The 20,556-nt window shown below is 40.9% G+C and overlaps 1 protein-coding gene across 4 annotated transcripts in view; it reads right to left on the reverse strand.

Annotated features, from left to right (window-relative positions):
- Positions 1-20,556, reverse strand: part of il1rapl1a (interleukin 1 receptor accessory protein-like 1a) — a 173,494-nt gene continuing 152,938 nt past the window's right edge. Inside the window, exons 7-12 of one of the 4 annotated variants that reach the window (XM_038720888.1) lie at positions 15,840-15,972; positions 11,684-11,829; positions 8,757-8,900; positions 6,395-6,565; positions 3,961-4,005; positions 1-3,357 (exon numbers count right to left, since the gene is read on the reverse strand). In XM_038720888.1, the coding sequence (XP_038576816.1) occupies positions 2,636-3,357; positions 3,961-4,005; positions 6,395-6,565; positions 8,757-8,900; positions 11,684-11,829; positions 15,840-15,972 (1,361 nt within the window). In that variant the 3' untranslated portion in view covers positions 1-2,635. Of the gene's footprint in view, positions 3,358-3,960; positions 4,006-6,394; positions 6,566-8,756; positions 8,904-11,683; positions 11,830-15,839; positions 15,973-20,556 lie in introns of all 4 variants that reach the window. The other 3 variants (XM_038720887.1, XM_038720890.1, XM_038720889.1) reach the window with 3 other exon arrangements.

The raw sequence follows: 20,556 nt of genomic DNA on the forward strand, positions 1-20,556 counted from the left end.
CATGCCTTTGTAAAAGTCTATGGACACCTCGGTGAGTGCAACAAGTATTATTAAGCCACCATCAATTAAACATCCTGACATCTATTTAGAATCAGTAGTAGAATACAGCATCACCAAAGGAGACACCACAGAGATGTATAAATAACATACTCCACAGCGACTGCAGCCAAAATCACACATAGCCTATATATGCAAATGAGAAACTGCAGTTTTTACACATGCAGACACCCACACCTGTTGCTGATGCTCTCATCTGTAGAGAGTTAGAGCAATCAGTGAGTTTTATTATTGTACTCACCTGTCAGACTGACTTTCTGAGAGCTTTGTGTACTGCAAAGTCCTTCTAAGCCTGCTCTAGGTTAAAATTTTCTGCTCATTTATTCTCCCGTCCACACTGGCCTTTCTGTCCCACTGCCCTTCTCAAAGTTTTTAACACTTGAGCTGAAAGACTGGAGTCGCACCTGTTTTCTGGGATTATTGTCACACACAGAAGAAACTTACACAGCTCACAGAAGGTAAAAGTTCTTAAGTGAACACAAAACTCGTGGAGAATCCACTCCATGTGAGCATTTTAGCATGTTTTCTTTAGCCAGACCCAGGTGCACCATTGGAGCAACATCATGGGTGTGTTTGATTTGGGTAAAGTGCTGACTGGATGATGCATTAAATCTGTGATTAATTAAGGTAGATGCAACCTTGTTTAATTACGCCGATGTACAATAATGCTAACCACAACTTCACCCCATAATGACGTGATCCTTAATTTTAGAATATTGTATTGAACGCATTTTTGTACTTTTCACTGCTATTACCAGTCCAGCTACGACTGCAGCTCTGACACTCAGTTAGTGAACGTGCTGCAGCTGCTGATTTGGCTCCTTCAGTATCCTTCCCAGCAGTTTATCAGGACTTTTGTTTACCCTGTAACGGTTTTAAAAAAGTAAACAAAAACCGACTGTGTTACAGTAACATGAGTAAATGTAATTAGTTACTTCCACCCTTTAATCCTCCAATAAATTGTAGGGCTAGTTATTGTTAGTTATTTACAAAAATAATCAGAAAAGCAGGTGGGGATTTTTACGAGTGTCATCATCAGTGTGTGAGGCAGATGCTGTGAATTACTGCCAACAAATGGTCAAAGTTGGACACAAAAGGAAATCAATGTTTTTAATGTGCAGTGAGAAAGTAAGGGCAACTGATAATGATTGTGTTTCTATAAAGATAGACATTTCTTTCCAAGTGAAAATTGTGTTTATATATTTATATAAATATCTATATTATATATAGAATACATATCTATTTGCTATGCATACTCAAAAATCACACCTTCAAATATATTTAAAAAGTCTTTCAAAACACAAATGTATTCTTTTCTTTCCTTAAACATGAACTATCCATATGAACCAAAGTAATTATCAGGATGGGAATAATATTATGTTTTAAAAACCAAAACATTAAAAATGCTTTACTTTTGAATCTAGAAGAGTAGAGGACATATTTTTTCATGTGGGATTCAAAAGCCACCTCTTGACAAACCAGGAACCACATTGCAAGTGTACAAAACCAGCATAACACTTATACACAAATCCCCTTTCTATGGTAGATGAAATGCAAATAAGTATGACTTCTCAAGCAAACTTTTTTCAGTTATAAAAATAGAATTCTTTTTAAAATAATCTACAGATTTATTTTTAAGGTGAGGCATTTCACTATCACTCTAAAACAGCAAGGCTGTTTGTTTCAATAGAAAATATGAAGCTTTAGAGAGAGATCTGCCAGTCTATCGGTCTATCTGATTGGAGAGGACTAGCACGGCCCCCCAACTGCTCCTCCTTCTCGGTCCCACAGGACGGTACTTTTTTGCCAGTTCCTCCTTCTTTTTGCATATTCTATGATTTTTTTAAAAGAGAGTTTACTTTTAAACTAGATACACCTTTTACAGGTAAACAAAGAGAAGTTTCAGCTCCTTGAAGCTCCTGAAATGTCCAGGCAATTGCAAAAATGTAAAAAAATGTTTTCTTAAACTACACAAGGATTTAAAAACAAACAAACAAACAAACAAAAAACACAACAGCGCAGGTATATGACATACTGGCTTTCCAAACAAGCATATTGAAATTAGAATAAAAAACAAACAAAAAAGAAAAACCAATAAAAAATATACAACTCTGTATAACAAGTTAAAGCAAAGTCCTACAGTAGAGAAGGCAACAAACATTTTAAATTGAATAAAACAAATAAGGAAAAAACAGGAAAACACTGATGCTACAAATAAATTGAAATATATGTACAAGACCCTGTTTTCCTTTTGTTTGTATGTATGGACATTTGTGTGTGTATGTGTCTGCAGGGGTGTGCACAATTGCCATAGTGTGTAGGTCCTTTAATGTGGAGTTCTTGCGAGTTCGTATCTCACTAGTTGGTAAAACAGTGTCTTTATTATATATCCTTGAGTTCCACATAGAAAACATCCTCAGAGGCGGTGTCCACTTGAAAAAAACAAGGGAAACTGTGTCCAAATACCAGTTGGAACCAAATGGATCCAAAACACTTATCCACCATAATCACGACCATAAACTGTGTTTCTAAGAGCAACCAGACTGAGCCTGCCATGTCTGACCCTGACTGTTCATCATTACCAGATGACGCTGGAAATGCTGGTTTCTCTTGGCAGCAGAGGGAGCATGGCATTGTTAGCATGTGCCTCCTCCAGGCTGTGCTCTCGGCTCTTCCCAGGAGGCCTCTGTCCGTTCAGCAGTGTAAGTGGGATGTTGCAGTAGGTGTGCTGGTTCCCCAGAGAGGAGAGAGGTGGTAGGGTCCCTCCAGGGGGTATGTCATACTCGTAGCTGCGGTAGTAGTGTTTCTGCCTCATGGTGGTGTGGTAGGTGTTGTGGAACGTGGAGCGCAGCTCTGGGTGGGCGGTGGCCATGGCAGTGGAGGTGGCTGCTGCCATGGAAATGGCAGAGACGGTCTGCAGCTCTCCAAAGGGGCCCTGCTCGCTGACGTCCAGCGCAGGCTCGTGAGTGAGCATGGGCTCTGTACGCCTGAACGGCATCTCGTACTGCAGCTGCTTCCAGAACTTGGAGTTGAGCTTGTTGCTCTTGGGGCCGCGCCACTTGATGACAGTAAGGGTTTTAATGGTATGCTTGAGAGCCTCTACCTCCTGGTAGTTCATGATGCCGCGCAACTCGGCACACTCAATCAGGATGACTTTGATCTCACCAGTCACCAGCATGTTGCGCAACCGCGTCTCCAGTTCAAAGATGCTCCAGCCTCGCCGCACGACATAGTTGGGTGTCATAACTATAATGAGGCGTTTGCTCTGGTCCACGCAACGCGCCACATCCTCTATGTAGGCTTCAGGAAACAAGAGGTAAAGAAAGGAAAGAACAAACATGCATAAGACATAAGAATGGCAGAATTTTTGAATAATCTACATTCAGTTTGTTTTGAGCTAAAGATATGATTTAATGATGAGGACAAAACCACATAACACTTAACAATGATGGATGAACATACTGACACAAAACACAAGACAATGACAGGTGGCTATTTTGCTGTCCACCTCCAGTATTTAGTATAATATCACTCATTTAGTCTGCAGTTAATTGTGTGTAGAGAAAGACATACTGACTGTATATACGTGTGTAGATAAATATCTAAAAGCTGTGCTTGTTCAGTTGAAAATGTTTATTTTGTTCTTTTGCAGTAAGTATTATTCTGTGTATTGTAATCAATACTCTGGAGGGGAGTCCCACAGACTAAGCTAAGCACTAAATAGCTGTAGATAAGGGGGGGTGGGGGGGGCAGTGATTGATAAAGCTGCACAGTCTATAGGATTAGGCTGAGTTGCTGACTATTGAACTGTGAACAGTGCCATTCTAAGCGTCTCTTTGAAACTTCCTAGGAGCAGGTACATGACAGCAGCTGATACAAGAGGAAAAGACTGAGGGCGAGTACCTCCAAAGAGTCGTGTGTCATCCTGGTAATGCTCATTGGTGAGACCTAAACATAAACATTTTAACATTCAGGTCACAGGAAGAACACAGTACAGACACAGAAACATGCTCAACACAGTTGTAAAAGTGGCCGCATCTTCTCTCACTCATCTTTTTATTTCAGATATGATTAATCACATACCATGTTTCCCTGATTGGACATTCATCTACAATGATTTGCCTGGCACTGACGCTAGCGGCAATTTTCTTTTGATTAAAGGAAAGAGGCAGCTCAGTCAGCAGGGCCCAGAGCCTTCACACATTTCCCACTGATGTTTAATTCTGTGTGGACCAACTAGGACGTGTTTGCGTTTTATCTGTTCCACATGAAGCCTACAGTACAAACACACAGCATCACTACTAACTAGAGCACACTGTGTACCACTGGCACATACGGACTACTAAGCAGAGTTAGCACGCATGAGAATATGTTCAGACAGAATTTTCACGGATTTATTAATACATGGATGAAAACCAGGAAGGATGAAAAATTTGTTCAATATATCAGCTGCTGGTACAAACTGTACACTGAATTCCCATATCTGTTGTACATAATATGAGAAGAGCCAGCATGAAATACTATGATCTTTTATCCAGAGCGAGAGTATACAAGAAAAAAGATTCTTGTTGACTGAATATTGTATTTTCCTTTGCCCTTTATTTGGAAATTTGAAATAATTATCCACTCATCACTTGCTTGAATCGGCCCAAACAACACAAAACAGTGAAACACAAGACAGTGACAGTGAAAAGCAAAACTGAAGACAAACTACACACAACAAACACTTAAAAATAATGAAGTTAACTAGTTAACTAGTTAACATAGGTTTGGGAGCAGGGCCACGCCTCAACCACACCTCTAATCTACTGTCAAGCCTACTTATACCTGATTAACCCATCCTCCCCTGCTGGTCTTAGTTTTCTTGATGACAGACCGTGCTTCGCACTTATTTGCAGAATTGTGTAATTCCCAGACAAAGGTCGATCTCGTTCTCCAGCCATCACGCAGTTCATATGCAGACGCACATGAATATCTACCCCACACCAGTTCATTCAGCATCGCTGATTGATTTTCCACTTCTTGTTCTCTCGGCACCAGAATCGGACATTCATTCCAGTCCGTTTTCAGCCACAACATTCTATCTCTAAACACTATCTAAATACTATCTCCACAGTTGGAAAACATTCTGAATGCCTAGCAAGAAGCCATCCTTAACAACCTCGCCCTAGCCACTCTCTCGGCCTCGTCTAACAGGATGGAATTGTTTCCAGGCATATTATACCTTATAACAGTTGCCCTTTCCCTCTCTAGGCATCATCTGCATCCACAATTGTATCACCCACAGTCATTCCATTCTGCAAATGCGCACCTCTGCCATCCAGGTTACTGCTTATCAGCCTTTTCAACAAACTAGTTAGTGGCAGCCATTGTCCCTATACCTCCCATTCTCGCGTTTCCATGCCAAAAAAAAGCTTGTGAAAACCGGAACCTGCTGTCACAGAAAAATGCTGGTAACTCACTTCTGACCTTCTCTGCCTCTGCATCCATTCTCTTCATTCAGGCTACTCATCCCCCATGGTGGACCTACTGTAACTCTAGAATCCATGCTCTTGCAGGCCATCTTTGACTCCTTGCAGTGCTCTGAATTTATACCTCTGGTTCTCTCATATTCACTCTCCCAAGAAGTAAAATCTGGGAGCTTCTACATTATCCGTCTAGACTCCTATCTCAGCCTCCATGAGTTGCTGACCAAATACATCTGCTCAAGGTATGTCACCAAGACCTCACCTCAAGACCCACTCTTTCTCATCCAAACAGGGATGATGGCCTCTGGAGTCTGGCTTCACAGCCACTGTCACTGAGTCCTCCGGATATCTTGCATATCTTCAGAACACTGTTCCAGTCATTCTTTCCACATTGGTGCAGCTTCCACGGCAGCCAGACTGAGCATTTCAGATCAAACCATTCAAGTCCTCAGTCGCTGGTCATTTCAGGCATATGGCTCATACATTCACAACAATCATAATGTCTGTTAAGCGCACCTCAGCTAAATTTAAATCTGTTGACTTTTTTGGGGGCTCGCAATCGACTCAGGTGACTCAACAACTGAGATGGATCCCAACACTTACCTAAAAGGACAACTTCCTCCTCCATGTTCATCTTCTTCCTCACCTCCATTCATTTATTCTCAACACAAGTACGTCCTTGTTTCATTAAGCCTTTAAACTCACATTGTTGTGGCGTGGTCCTTGCTAGTGACTGACGTGTAACAAATGTGCCAAACATTGCAACAACTACAGTATATGAGTGACTGTAAATGCCCTCACATTCCAAAAATTTATTACGTGGACATACGTGTGCAAGCATGTATGACACAGACAGTCACAGAGCTTACTTCCTGTTGGAATGAGGTCTCGATCTGGGATGAAGAGTTTGTAGCCATAATGTTTCTCCAGGACATCAGGGAGGATCTCCAGGGCAAAGCGTTCCTCTTCCCTGGTCTCCTGACTCCACTGGTCAGGGTCCACTTTGGTGTAGGACAGGTACGCATCGTAGTCTTTGTTTTCTGAAAAAGAGAGAGAAGCAACAGGGAGTAGCTCATGAAAAAGGTGACATTTAGCACAGAAAGCACGTTGTCCCTAAACTCCTCTTGGCACAATCAAAAACTTGTATACACATGCATGTGAACACCTGAACATTACACCCATATTTGATTAAGAAGATCTCATTCCAACAGCATGCAGGCATTACAGCATTTCGCAATTACTTTGGCTCAACTTTCTCAGCTGTTTGACGTATAAAACCCTAATCATAAAATTATATTCTCCAGATTTTGGGTGCAAAATCTCATATACAAAGCACAAAAAATGAAAATGTCAATCAAATTAGGTAATACATCACACATTTCGTTTATCAAAGCAACATTGTAATACATTCATTTTGTATATATTTCATTACTATATTTTAATCACTAGTATGTAATTGTCATTTCCTCAAAGATTATACAAGCTATAAGCAAAAAAAAAATCAGAAGTCAGCACTTCAGTGTAGAATAAGAATGACTTTTCATCATCACCGTCATTGGTTTTTATTGAATAGGCTGCATTACTGTGAATATAGTGTAGTCTGACTTTACGCTACAGTAAAAAAAAAGATTGTTATTGTACTTGACTGCATCAGTTTACTTTTCTGTATCGACTACAAAGTTAATTTTTATTCAAAACACAGCACCATTGATATTTCAATCACTTCTGTAAAATGCTGCCAGAACAGTCTCTACGCCTCTGTGAGATTTGCTCCCATTCAGCCTCAAGAGTGGCATTAGTGAAGTCAGTCAGTCATGTTGGGTGTTAAGGCCTGGCTTATACATTCCAGTTCATCAAGGTGTTGGATGGGATTGAGGCTGGCCACGTTCTTCCACACCCATATCAGAAAACCATCTTGGACATGTGTGTCCAAATACCTTTTGCCAAATAGTGTATATGAGAAATTAATTTGGGTAGATATAAAAATACCCAAATCAAGACTCAAGCAAAACCCTCTTCCACACCTCGAAATGATTTCCCAGAAGACAGTTGGAAGAACTGAAAAGACAGAAAATAGACGATGGGAAAAAAGCAGTACTGGTGACATGTTCAGTAAGTCCTATTCATTATACTCTGTAGAAGAGTGCGGGTAAGCCAAAAAGGAAAGAGGGGCATTTTCACAAACGCTTTGAGGAGCACATGCAGCTTTGAAACTCACTGGAAAGGCCAGGGCTGCACTCGATAGGATCCAAACATCAAACAACGCTTTCAAATTAGCAACCAACCATGCAAATTAACCACCTAGCAAACTTGAAATTCTTGTATTGGCGGTCCCTGACGGTATGACTTAATCATGTGGAAGTTTGAGTCAACAAAACAGTGTGTAATAGATAATTCATGCTACTGTAGAAACAATCCAATGATTAAAAAATTAGTTCAGTCTTTCCAGAATTTTTAAAAAGAGAGCAGTCAAAATACAAAGCAAAATGGGAGGATACTGGGACACTAACAGATGAACCCTTAACTGAAGCAAAAGTTAACTATGTTTTGTAGAGAAAACAAAAAGTTGCTCTTCAATTTCAGGCTGTTTACGCCTCCTATTTGTCGCTTGGGGAAGGAGCTTCGGGCCTGCCCAGTCCCCATGTGCCGCTATCTGGCCTTCAACAGAGGAGGGTGGGCATCATTCCATGATATATTGAGACAGATCTCTTTTTAAATGGGCAACAAATTGAAAATCTGTCTCCTCACTTCCCTATGCAGCCATTGCAGCAGTGTACACACACAATCACGTGCACCTCTACACCAACAGTTGAGAGAGAGAGAGAGAGAGAGAGAGAGAGAGAGAGAGAAAGAGAGAGGAAATGGGCTGCTGTCTCTGAGATAGAACTGGAGAAGATATTTGTATGTACCAGGGATTCTGTTATGGATAGAGGCTCTGACAGAACACACACACACACACACACACACACACACACACACCACACACACACACACACACACACACACACACACACACACATAAACCTTACGCACATTGGTAAACAAACTGAACATATTCACATCCATGAGAACAAACCCACACAGGCACATAAACAGCCATCTATGCTCGCCTGACATTGAATTTTGGATCAACAAGGCCCGGTGAAAAAAAGTGAGAACAAGATGGAGGTTAAAGGGCTTCAGGCTGAAACAGAGAGAGTATTTCTTTGTGATGCTTTGTGCTGTCTTTACCTCCATCCACATCTTCGCTGCCAAAGTGCCTCCTATAGAAAAGCATCAGCTCTATCTTGTAGCATTTATAAAGGGAGATGAGGAAGATGAGTAGCAGCAGGATGGCTCCTAGTCCTCCTGCCAGCTCCACGGTGTACATGAGCTCTGCTGAGGACACACAGACCAGAAATATATTTTAAAGTGCTGAGATGATCATGGATTTAACTACATGTATACATATTGTGAATACACAGTGTTACTGACTGCAGCATGTTGGACTAATATTTTTTTTGTCATCGTTTCCCTGTGTAAACTCAAAGGATGGGCACTTATAGGACACATTTACATTTGCTAGAAGTCTTGACAATCATTATTATTTTCAGAGCTTAGCTCATAGCAAAGCAGCATCAATCTTCAGGGGAAAGGAACATGGGGCTCATAACGACTTATGAAAAATGAGAGGGCACAGAAGGGAGACACATGAAAAAAGAGAAGATGATGAGAAATTTGGTTCATTTCTTTGGAGCAGTGCAGCAGTGACCCAGCTCTGCACTTTGGCTATCGTCCACAGTGGGACAGTGGGACACAATGGGACAACCTGGACATGGATGGAGGCATTTTCAAAACAAGGGGCTTGAGTTTAGTCATCTTACCTACTCCCCTCTCCATCATACCTCTTCTCCCCCTCTTCCCCATCTCTCCCTCTGTCCCTCCATTCATTTCCCTTCTCTATTATCTCCTCTCCGTCTCCCCAGAGACCTAGCTTGGGGAAGGATGAGTTATGTTGTCTAAGCAGAAAGAAGCATTTACCTGGTTGGCTCAGCTAGAACAGGTTCACCTTATTTCTCATTATGGGATGAAATACCGCACAGGTGCCATGGCAACCACAATGCACCCTCTATAATATCACATATTATGTATACTGCAAAGGTAAATATCTTTACAAGTCTTGAAAGCATCACTATAAAGTTATAAACTATTTCTTTAATCAAAACATGTTCAAATTGCACCGGAGACATTACATTTATTCATTTAGGTGACGCTTTTATCCAAAGCGACTTACAATTGCTATTTATGTCAGAGGTCGCACACCTCTGGAGCAACTAGGGGTTAAGGGTCTTGCTCAGGGACACAATGGTGGATGCAAAAATGGAGCTACAACTAGCTTAGCAATGTGACTGGAAACAGGGGGAAACAGCTGACTGGTCCAGGGATAACATTTCTACCAACCAGCACCTCTAAAGCTCACAAATGTACATGTGATATTTCGCTTATTTAACAAAAGTGTAAAAATGTGTTTTATGTGGGGTTACCTGCTGGCTTGATCAGACACAATGCCTCAGTTCCTGGAGTCTTAGCTGGTTGCCTGTCAGTCGAGACATTATTCTAAGCTAACTTCCTGCTGGCAATAGCTTCATTTTCGCAGTACAGACATGAGAGTGGTATTGAATATAGGTATTTCCCAAAATGCTGAATTAGTGCTGTAATGTGTAAAGACAGATTGTATCAGTCAGCACACGTTTCTTTCATGAACAACAACAAATACTATCTCAGAAAGACAGCACTTTTGTTTTGGCTCTGTAATATACAATTTTTGTAACTAATTAACAGCAATCATCCTCACTCTCTAAGTTGTTTATGTTTCACTGGTCACTTCTTCCCATCTGCCTTTCCTCTTTCTATTTCCTTAGGCAGGCTGACTTGAGACAATCACAGACCTGCTGTAGGGCTTATGCATTCTGGGAGGGGAAACATCAGAACAATGTGGGAGACATAGATAGAACTTCACTCGAAGTATTTCTTAGCATCCCTCTCGCCGGAAATGCTGCTTGACAGAGAGAGTTAAATGAATGCGTCTAAAGTCTGCAAAGACCTCTAAAATGGAAGTGGGCTGTCTACAAAAGATGGTCACAAAGACAGAGATTAAAGCGGGGAGACAGACAGATAACGACTTAAAATGTAATTGTATGCTAAACTTATTGGCCTGTTGGGAAAAGCTGAACCAATTTGCTGTTTAAACAGCCATCAAATTACCTCTCTTTGCAGGGTGACAACCAGTGCATGAAAAGAGCTTCAGAAAAGTCATGCTAGAGAGTCAAAATAGCTACACAGCTGCTGGAGCACATGTAGAAAGGAACGACACGGCCAAATGGAGATTGTTAACACAAGCATGGATTGAAAAAGAAAAACAAGGAAGGACAAGAAAGGAAAAACAAAAGATGTTAAAAAGAGTGCTGTGAGGTCTCTGGGGGCATGAAGGGAGATATATGAAGTCGTCTTTATCCATTTAAAAGAATATTCCAATATCTGAAGTGATATTAAAGAAACAGATGTGTTTATGTTGTGTACACCTGACTGCTTTAAACTTACAAAATCTAATTTTGTGGCCACTTGGGGGCAAGCTGTAAACACAACATTAATATATAGTACTAAGCTGATATTGTAAAGTTGATAGCAGTTGCCTATTTACAGTGATAGAACTCTTTGGATTTTGCCACAACAAGTGACCCGTTTCACATCACAGTCTTTTAATCCATTATTACTATGAAATATTGATTAGAGGAACTGTAACCCTTTAAACCTCAATGAAGCAGCAAATCCTTTGCAGTTTTATTTCAAATTTTAGTGGAGATCCTAGAGTTCCCAAAGATGCCAAATATGTCAGGTTGAAGTTTATGGAAATGTGTATAAAATGAGGCACAAGATGTCTAGAATATTTCTATTTGATGAAATGGTGCAGCCATGCTTTGAATATTTCATTCATCATGCGGCTTTAATGAAGATTTGGAAAATGCCGATACAGAATATATAACATAGCGTCAGAGAGTGAGGAAAAAGATTATTTTTCCAGCCTTAAAGCCACTTACTGGGAAATAAAATTCAAAAACTAGATGTTAAGGGGTTAATACTCCTCAAGGTTGCAGTGGGAAATGTCAAAGAGTCTTTACCCTGCCTGAGGAGCTGGATGGTAGCTTGGCGACGGCCGTTACCATTTTCCACATAACAGGAATAATTTCCCAGGTCATCCTCCTCCAAGGAGTCAATAGTCAAGGAAATGGCCACTTCCTGCTCACCAAGATGCTCCTTGACAAGCCTGCAAGACAAAAAAATAAACAAATAATTCTGCGCAATGCCTCTCTGCAGCACCAGTTTTGGAAACAACAGATGGGAAGTAGCTTTCCCTGTTTAAACAAGTTCCTCAATCAATGTATAAGACCATTTAATAAGTTAGTGCAAGTAAATGTAATGGCAAGTAGCATGTATTTTATGTGACGGGGCTTCAAGGGTCATGATACAGAGTGTAGCAACAACAGAAGATATTATGTTACAATTCACAAGGGTCAAACCATAAAATGCGAGTGAGCAGCGTGTTTTCTGTACAATTGCACCTCCCCGAAGCCCCCTTTGTGTTACTGTAAGTACTTCATGGTATGTTAATTTCTTTCTCAGCACTCAAAACATATGAGAAATTAAAATCAATAAGGGCTCTTCCTTGGAGCATGCAGGGGGGTGGAATCAAATAATGACGATCAGAAGAAAATCTTTTTATAGCGGCTACCATGGTAACGGAGAGAAGGAGAGAATGTAATATTCCACAAAGTAAATGAGTGTCCCCCGCTGGGCTGGTTGAGTCTGATGGAAGTGAGAATAGGGACATAATGCTCCCTCATACCTAAGACACACTACTTACCCCACTTTTACAGCACTTTCAGCACAAATCACACTTTGGAGGAAACAAAGTGCAAATGAGAAAGAGTTCTCTGCCTGTGTGTATGAGAGTGTGTGTGTGTACCGGCATGTATCATCTGTGTAAATAACGGCTATGTGTTGAGAAGGAGGAGTGGGAGAAGGAAAAGAGGAGAGTGTGTGTGTGTGAGTGTGTTTGAGTATGTAGGGGGATAATGACTCTCAAGCATCTCTCTTCTCTCTTGCCTTCAAGCCGATAAACTGCACATGAGGACAGCTTGTTGGGAAGATTTGGCCGTAATTGAAAGTGTATCATGGGCTTCTTCGTGGAGAGGCAGAGGCAGCGCTGATGATATTTGTAGTTTCAGCTGAGTTTGTTGTGCAATGGGGTGGGGCGCTGGGAGAAGGAGGCACGGGAATAATTCATGTCTCTCCAGGGAGTGGTGGGTACTTTGAAGCCTCTGGTTTCACATTATCACACTATATGAGCCAACGCAGCTCATTGCCATACAGCCTGATGGATAAAGCCTGCCGCAGTTCAACCTGAACCCTCAAATAGAGTTGATGAGGACAAGGTCCAGGTGAAGCACAGAGATACATATGAATGAGAGCTCATAACAAACACACACAAACAGCTGGGATGAATTTCAACTATACCGAACTGTTTACAGCTACAGTACATCTACTGCATGATGTTCCTACACTGGTGAATCAGATTTCATGAACATGTTCTCGAAACTATGGCTGCTGCAGGCACCTGTCCCTTCCTCATTAGCAAAACCGCTGTGTTTGCTCATTTAGTGATCTATTTCCAACGTATTCATGCCTTTTATGCATTCAACTGAACGCACACCTGCAAAACAACAACTGAATCGGGTCAATAACATATCGATCACCTTCTTTATTATGCTGAGCCAGATTTGTTTGGCTAATTTATTAATCTCTGCATGCTATGCTAATGCTAATGTCCAGTCATCCATGCTATGATAACAACAATAGCCCTGTCCCAGGCAAAATGAGAATTTATGGGCTTGGGTTACCATAGAAATTAACTCCTACAAATCAATAGGCTCAGAGTTGGGTAAATAAGTGCCTGCAGAAACTCTGAGCCCAAGGTATGAGTTCTTGTTTCTGAGCTCAAGTTTGGCTGCTGATGCATTAGTAATAAAACTAAAAGTGTGTGGGTGCTGGCCTGAAGAAGAGAGGTAACCCTTAGAAGCATGCCTACTGTATCATCTAAAACGGAGACAGTTTGGCTGCAGGGTAAGCACTGATTTGTTCATGTTTAGTTTCTCCTATTCCCGTCGTTGCCCGTTCCATATCTCTGGCTGACTTTATAGGAAGTGAAACCAAGGCAATGGCTGGATGTGGAAAAAAACCCCTGTTTGGTAGCATCATCAGCAACAGAGAGAGAACGATCAAATACATTATTGATCCTCTGAATGAAATATCGGTATGAATTATTGACAACATAACCCCTTAGCCAGTGAGTGGGGGAATCCTGTTGTCAGGGAGTAATGGAGGAAGAGAGAGACAGAAAAAGAAAGGCAGGAGAGCAGCGTTGGTGGTTAAAATGGGGTTTGTTTCTGTTGCAAGTTCATATCAGTGCACAAGAAAACTCACTACCACAGATGTGTCTCCCTAAACTATCCTTCCAAGTGACTTCTACCATATTTCTTACTCTTTCCACTTCTTCCCTGTCTGCTCTATCCCTCCTTCTTCCTCTCTTCTCCTCCTCCCTGTGGCCCATCTGCATGCTGCTATAGGTGGGTGCAGCGAGGGAGATAGCGATAGTGGCGGCGTGTGAAAAATGGTGGTTGTTAACCATCTGACAGGGCTGTCTCCCCAGAGCTGCAGCCTCTCCAAACAGCCCTAATGGGAAACATGCACATGGACCAGGGAATGGACTTGTTTAAATGTGTTACATCACAAGGAGGGAGAGACATGGAAATGGGCTTGTTTGAAATGTCTTAGAGCCCTGAAAGTAAGGCTTGTTGGGCACAGTTTACAATGTTACACTGAAAGGAGAAAGAAAGAGAGGGCAAGTTACATAAACTGCTTTTTTAAAAAGATGTGTTTAACGGTTAGCACATTCTTAAATGGAGGCAGAGACCTACTTTCTAATACTCTCCAAAAAACTATAACATTAAAGTGAATTCTTCCCAAATTTCTCGTTGAAACTCTAGACTTCTTTTAAGAGAAGAAACTAACTTAAACCCTGCAGTACTTACGGTAAGTTTAAGTTTAAGTTACATGAATTACCCATTTAAAATACCATTTATTACAATATTACTACATATACAATTTTTTCTTTCTTGTTTAAGTACCTTGTATTTTTTTTTATCAAAACATCATGCCAATTAAGTAATATAATAAGTAAAATAATTAGACCATCAGCCATGACAGATGAAAGCCAAGAACGTAAAGGACAGTACTGTACCTTACATAACAACTGCAACGGCTACCATTTTAAGCTAATTTCAGTATGAAAATATTTACACTTGAAACTTGCTTGTGTTAGATAATCATCATTTTTGCCAGATCAGGTAATGCAGCTGCTCACAAGGACTGGTTTGAAAACCCTTTTTGTTGTTGCACTCAGGGATGCGTCAACATTCCTGACTTGAGACTTGATCAAACTTTTTAATGCAAGAAACAACGTAAACACAGCAAAAACAGCATAGCTCTCTTTTCTCACTGTCCAGGTTTGCTGCTTTTTTTCTTGTGGACTTTTCGACAGCTGGTAAATGCAATGAAGCTTGGGACAACGAATCAGTATCAAACTCAGGTACAATACAATACACTGGCACTAATATTGTTGTGACGATACAGTATATAGCCATATTGAAGCAACAATGTTCAGAAAAGCTTTTAATGATGCCAATATACATGGGGTGTGTTAAAAGAGCTTGCACTTAAAGAATTTGTGAAGATGAAAGCATTTTGGAATGCAGTGAAAGAGTAGTATTACTCCTGCAGATGAATTACAGGAATGTGTATTCCTCTTCACTCACATAGATATTATCTTGCTATGTATGTGATGTATGGAATTCTATTGTCACAGTGCACAATGAATCAATGCACATTGTAAGTTATCCTATCCACCTACTTGAAAGTGCATTTCCATAAGACAATAATGTTATTTAAATACAAAAATATAGGTGACAAAATTAATAAATACTGATTTTAAACACTCTTCGAATCTGTGCATGATGTTCATATCATTGCAAAATAAATGGAAACCAGCAGCTGCTTGGAAGGCAGCAAATAAATATCCAGAAAATTGCTGGTTTAGTGTATGCAATTTGGAGTTAATGGGCTAAAACATGCAAAACCATTGGTATCGTCCTTTAATATTTTCCAGTGAATTTATCCACGCCTGCTACTCTAGATTGAAACTCCAGCTGTGTTTCTTACTTGATGTCGCTTTCCTGGACTCTCTCTTCGTCCAAGTCCTCTATGAACTTCTCTCCCTTCATCCAGTAGATGAGTGGGCTGACGTCACCGCTGTAGCCAAAAAATGCGCGGCAAGTCAGGTTCAAAGCACTTCCTGAAAAGACAGGAGATGACATGCTGTTATGCTTGATTGTCCTGCTGGCTTGTCAAGGGTGTGCATTTCACGTGCACGGCCCAAAGAATATTGTACCATAACATGTCTGCACCTTGAAAGTCAGTGTCATCAACAGAAACACACTTTTGTTGCTGACATGAGCATTCACAATTCTTCTCATGCACAAAAATCATGTCAAAAGTGGCTGAGGCTGATGAGATGGAAGACGGAATCTCCAACAAACCTTGTGGCATGTGCAGCTGTGATTAAAACAGACAGCCTTTCCTTTAACACAGAGTCAAGAAAATCTCAGGAAATGTTTTGATATGCTCATATCACCAGCACGCACATACAGTACACTGTTCTGAAAGCAAGTAAACAGTAATGAACACATGAGGGCACTCAAGAGCTTCCTAAAACCCCCCTCGAGACTGCGTGTCCATGACAGAAAAGAAGGAAAAAGGAAGTGAGAGGCTGACAGTAACATTTATTTAGAGCTGCTGCTGGATATGAAGGAAGGTCAGGAGTCAACAACTTCAGTTTGCTGAGAGTTGATATGTGGAAGAAGTAAGGAGGTGCCAGTGAGAAGCCAATAGGGTCTTTGTTCAGTAAATTGGTGGAGTATCTCTTTGGTTCAGAGAATATTTAGAAGAAAGAAAAAGGTGATAGTTCACACACCAATAAAAATCCATTTCAATGATGCTAGTGGTATTTTTGTGCAATTTAAGAAATATTTAACATTCCAAGTCATTGCTGAACTAGGGGTAAAAAGTGAAAAATGGAAACCCAAGGTTACATGTAGTGGTGCCAGGTGATAAAGAGACACATTTCTACCACTCATAGACAGACAGACAGACAGACAGATTGATGTATACTTCATTGGTCCTTCACAGGAAATTAGACAGCGACCTATCTGTAAGACTAATCAAGTACAAAATGCCTTTAATGTACATGAACTGTGTGTATTAAGTTGGTGAACATAAAGACAGAGTATTGCTGGCATCTACTATGCGCATGTTTATTTTGCATTCCTCTGAAGTGTCACTCTCAAAAGGCCTTGGGCGCAGCAATCACATGCTGCTGCCTCTCAGTGAACCACACAGCAACATGTAAACAGTCCACAGATGAAGGGAGGCTCATCATGCAGCTTATACTGTAAACTGTATGGTGGGAAACACTCCTCTTGGGAGAGCCAATGCTGTTTCTGGCTCCGGGGCATGTGATTTGGGAAGCACTGGGAGAAAGATGTTATGGGGATGGAGGTGAAGGAGACACTTTTCCCTGTTTCACAGCAGGAATTATGTGCAGGAGTGCAAGGTAAACTGTACTAGTATGGGGTATGTATTCATTAATCCTGCTTAGCATGTGACAGCACCATGGACAGCTCCCCAAAGTCTAGTGCAGGGAACAGAAGGCAATTATAGTACCTTACTACAGCCTCAAACACACATGTTTGAGTAAGGAGCTCTCTGATATAGTCAAAACAAAATGCTTCTTATCCATTGCAAGACTGTTCTGCTGGATTGCATCACATTTTGGGTTTCCACTTTTTGTGATGATCTTTGATGACTGTTTATGTTTGAACTAAGGGCATGTATCCTCTGTGGTTATCCGGCCCACAACCCAGACACAGCTTCAAAAGATTTCAGTAGGTCACTTTCTGGACAAGGAAAGTTTTAAGGCATGCAGGGAAGGAGGATGGGAAAACACCCAGGAATGAACTGATAGTACTGTCTGTCAGGAGCAGAGGCTGACATTTCCAAAGTTCAACAGCCACTCTCAGCTTGGTATTTGTGCACAGCCAGGCTCTACAAAGAATACACGCTGTACCTACAAAATAGGAACCTCCTGCGTGTGATTACACACCCACACGCACAGGTTTTGGTTCAGCAGTATTTTACTGTATAGTAACACTTAATTGTTTGTAGCAAACATGCAAAGTAACCATCCTGTGCAAATGACATACTGTACAACTGTGTATCTCTGGGTGTGAGACAAATACAGCATTTCCCTTTCCCTGTGTTTATAAATCACCCCCGTGCTGTTAGTTTATCCCACAGATCAATTGCTAACTAGGAATGTCATGCTGCCAGCAGCCGCTGCCTGGAGAGGAAGTCTCCACTGAGCTCCCTGGGAATCACGGGAAATTGTTGGAGGCCTCATGCTGTCTCATTCTAATCCAAGTGCAGCAGTCCCCCAAACTCCCTCAAAAGCTCTCACAGCCACCTTCGTTACTTCTTCCACTATTTCAACACCAGCGGGTGGTGTTATACCTGCAACATTGCATCCCATTCATGGATGCAGTATAATAGCTGGACATGGTGTTGCAAGATGGTGGCCATTCGTTCTTATGACAGTTGTTCCCCCCAGCATATACACCACAAAAGTTTTATTCTATTTCAGATTGGCCCCTACCATGTAATCTTTCTCTTGCCTTGCCTGCTGTAATACTTCACTTAGATTATGTCACACATAAAAATAGCTTTCCCAGGCTCCGGTAAAGAAAGTAGGCTATTATTTTCTATTTGGCAAAACAAAACTGGAGCTTTCAATTATATCACAAGATCTTCATCAGCAGATAGAGTTTGCCCAGATGTCATGGATTTGTAGTAGGGCTGAATGATTAATCGTTTTCATTTTGCGATTTGAAAGAACGTGATTAGCTAATCGTGAAGACAGCGATTGAAATGTAGGTTATAATTATACAGCGCATCTGACCCATTTTAATGCAGTTTCAAATTCATTTTGTTGTCATCCTTGTGTGACAGATCTGCTCGCCAATCACAAGCGCCATGCGCCTCCTGTTATGGTCCTACTCACACACAAATGTAACTAGAGGAAACGTGCGGGATAATGGCGCCAGCCAAACAGACACAAACAGCGGCTGTGACACGGTTTTGTCCGGCGTCAACTCACACCGAAGTGTTTCAGCAGCGGAGCGTTTAGCCTACATGTTGTTAACAGGTTGTTAATTTGTCATTTTGCTGACTTTTTCAGATTTTGCTTATTTGTTCAGTTGTCCTTAATTTTTGTGCTTCTACTTTGGTTAAGTGATCTACGTAGTTAAATTGTGTTTTTGTGGTCTGTTTTAACTGTGTTTATTGTTGATGTACGATCAGGAGTCTGCAAAGGGTGTTTTATTTTGAAAATCGACCAGATTCTCTATGCCGTTCAGTGTCTGACTTTCTGCCTGGTTCATCTGCTCTGTGCTACTTGATGTGGCTTCAGTGAAAATTAGACTGGCACTGAATATTGAACTTTAGCAAAACTTCAATCGAAATCTTATCGAATATCTGGCAGAAAAATTGCAATTAGATTTTTCAGCCAAATCGCTCAACACCCTTATTTGTGGATGTTCAAACTTGCATTCTCTGCACACCTTAAGGACTTTGTGTCTGTTTTGGCTTAAAAATGCAGATTGAAAGTTTATCCTTGAGAAGAATGAAAGTAAATGACGGGGAGTGGATTTCAATCTCAACTATCCAACATAGAAAAGAAGTCCTTAAAAGAGACATGATTAAAAGCTTTAGAGCAGCTACTAATGGGCCTTGTGATGAGACTGGTTTGCCAACTACTGTTTCAAAGGTAAAAAATTCACATGCAATCTCAAATATAATATATGGCTCTATTGACTATTAAGACATGCCATAGACATGTCTTTCATAATTGTTTGTCTATGGCGATTAACATTTTTTCTTGCTGAATTAAAATATCCACAGTAACATAACATCCTCTGCCTACATTAAATGTACATTCACCTCCCTGTAGAGTCCTTCCTTTATTTCCAGTGTACAGGTGAAATAACACATTTTCTCTCCAGGTGTTATATATACAGCATATGACTACAGTTGCAGTTTAAATTGGCAGTGTCAAGAGCAATTGAACTGCTGTTTGCAAGGCTGTTGAAAAAGATGTACAAATATTAGCCAGGCATAGAGAGAATACAGTTTTATAAAAGCCTGGCATGTCTATGTCATTAGCCTCTGAGCCAGCAAACTACTATGATGTCAAGCCAGTTGAAGTTTGAGCAGATGGTAGGAAGACTATTAACCAGGACTGGAACAATGAGGTGAGTAATTCGCACGCTCTCAAGTTACAGAGAAGGAGGAGCAGCTTTTTAAGTTCCTCTCCTGCTGTCAAACCCCACAGCAGTCTCATTACTATGATGATCTATTATTATTCTCAAAGCAGTTTGTAACCCTTGGTACCTCACAAGAATGGTGTCTGCGTTGACGTTAACTGATCTTGAGGGTGAATTATTACTAAGACATTATTGTTTTTAAATGGGTGAGGTAGTAATGTGCACAGACAGACCTCAGACCAGGCAGCAAACAGTAATCAGTCTTAATGATGAGAGCAGGTGTTAGTGGAGGAGTTAAGGGTCCAACCTTGACCATCTTAGGTGTTATAACAAAAGAAAAACATCACAGAAATCACATGTAATCCGTTACTCCCCAACCCAGGCAGTCAGCACCGTACTGGTCCCATTCAGTTAAGCACAACAGAACATCAAAATGTCACCCTGTTTAGTAAATAACAAAGCTACAGTCATTCAATGTGTCACCAGTGTAAATGCTAACACAC

The sequence above is a fragment of the Micropterus salmoides genome, unplaced genomic scaffold (genome assembly GCF_014851395.1).
Source record: "Micropterus salmoides isolate LMB-PRFRI ecotype aquatic unplaced genomic scaffold, ASM1485139v1 Ms_hic_scaffold_15, whole genome shotgun sequence".
Lineage (NCBI taxonomy): Eukaryota > Metazoa > Chordata > Actinopteri > Centrarchiformes > Centrarchidae > Micropterus > Micropterus salmoides.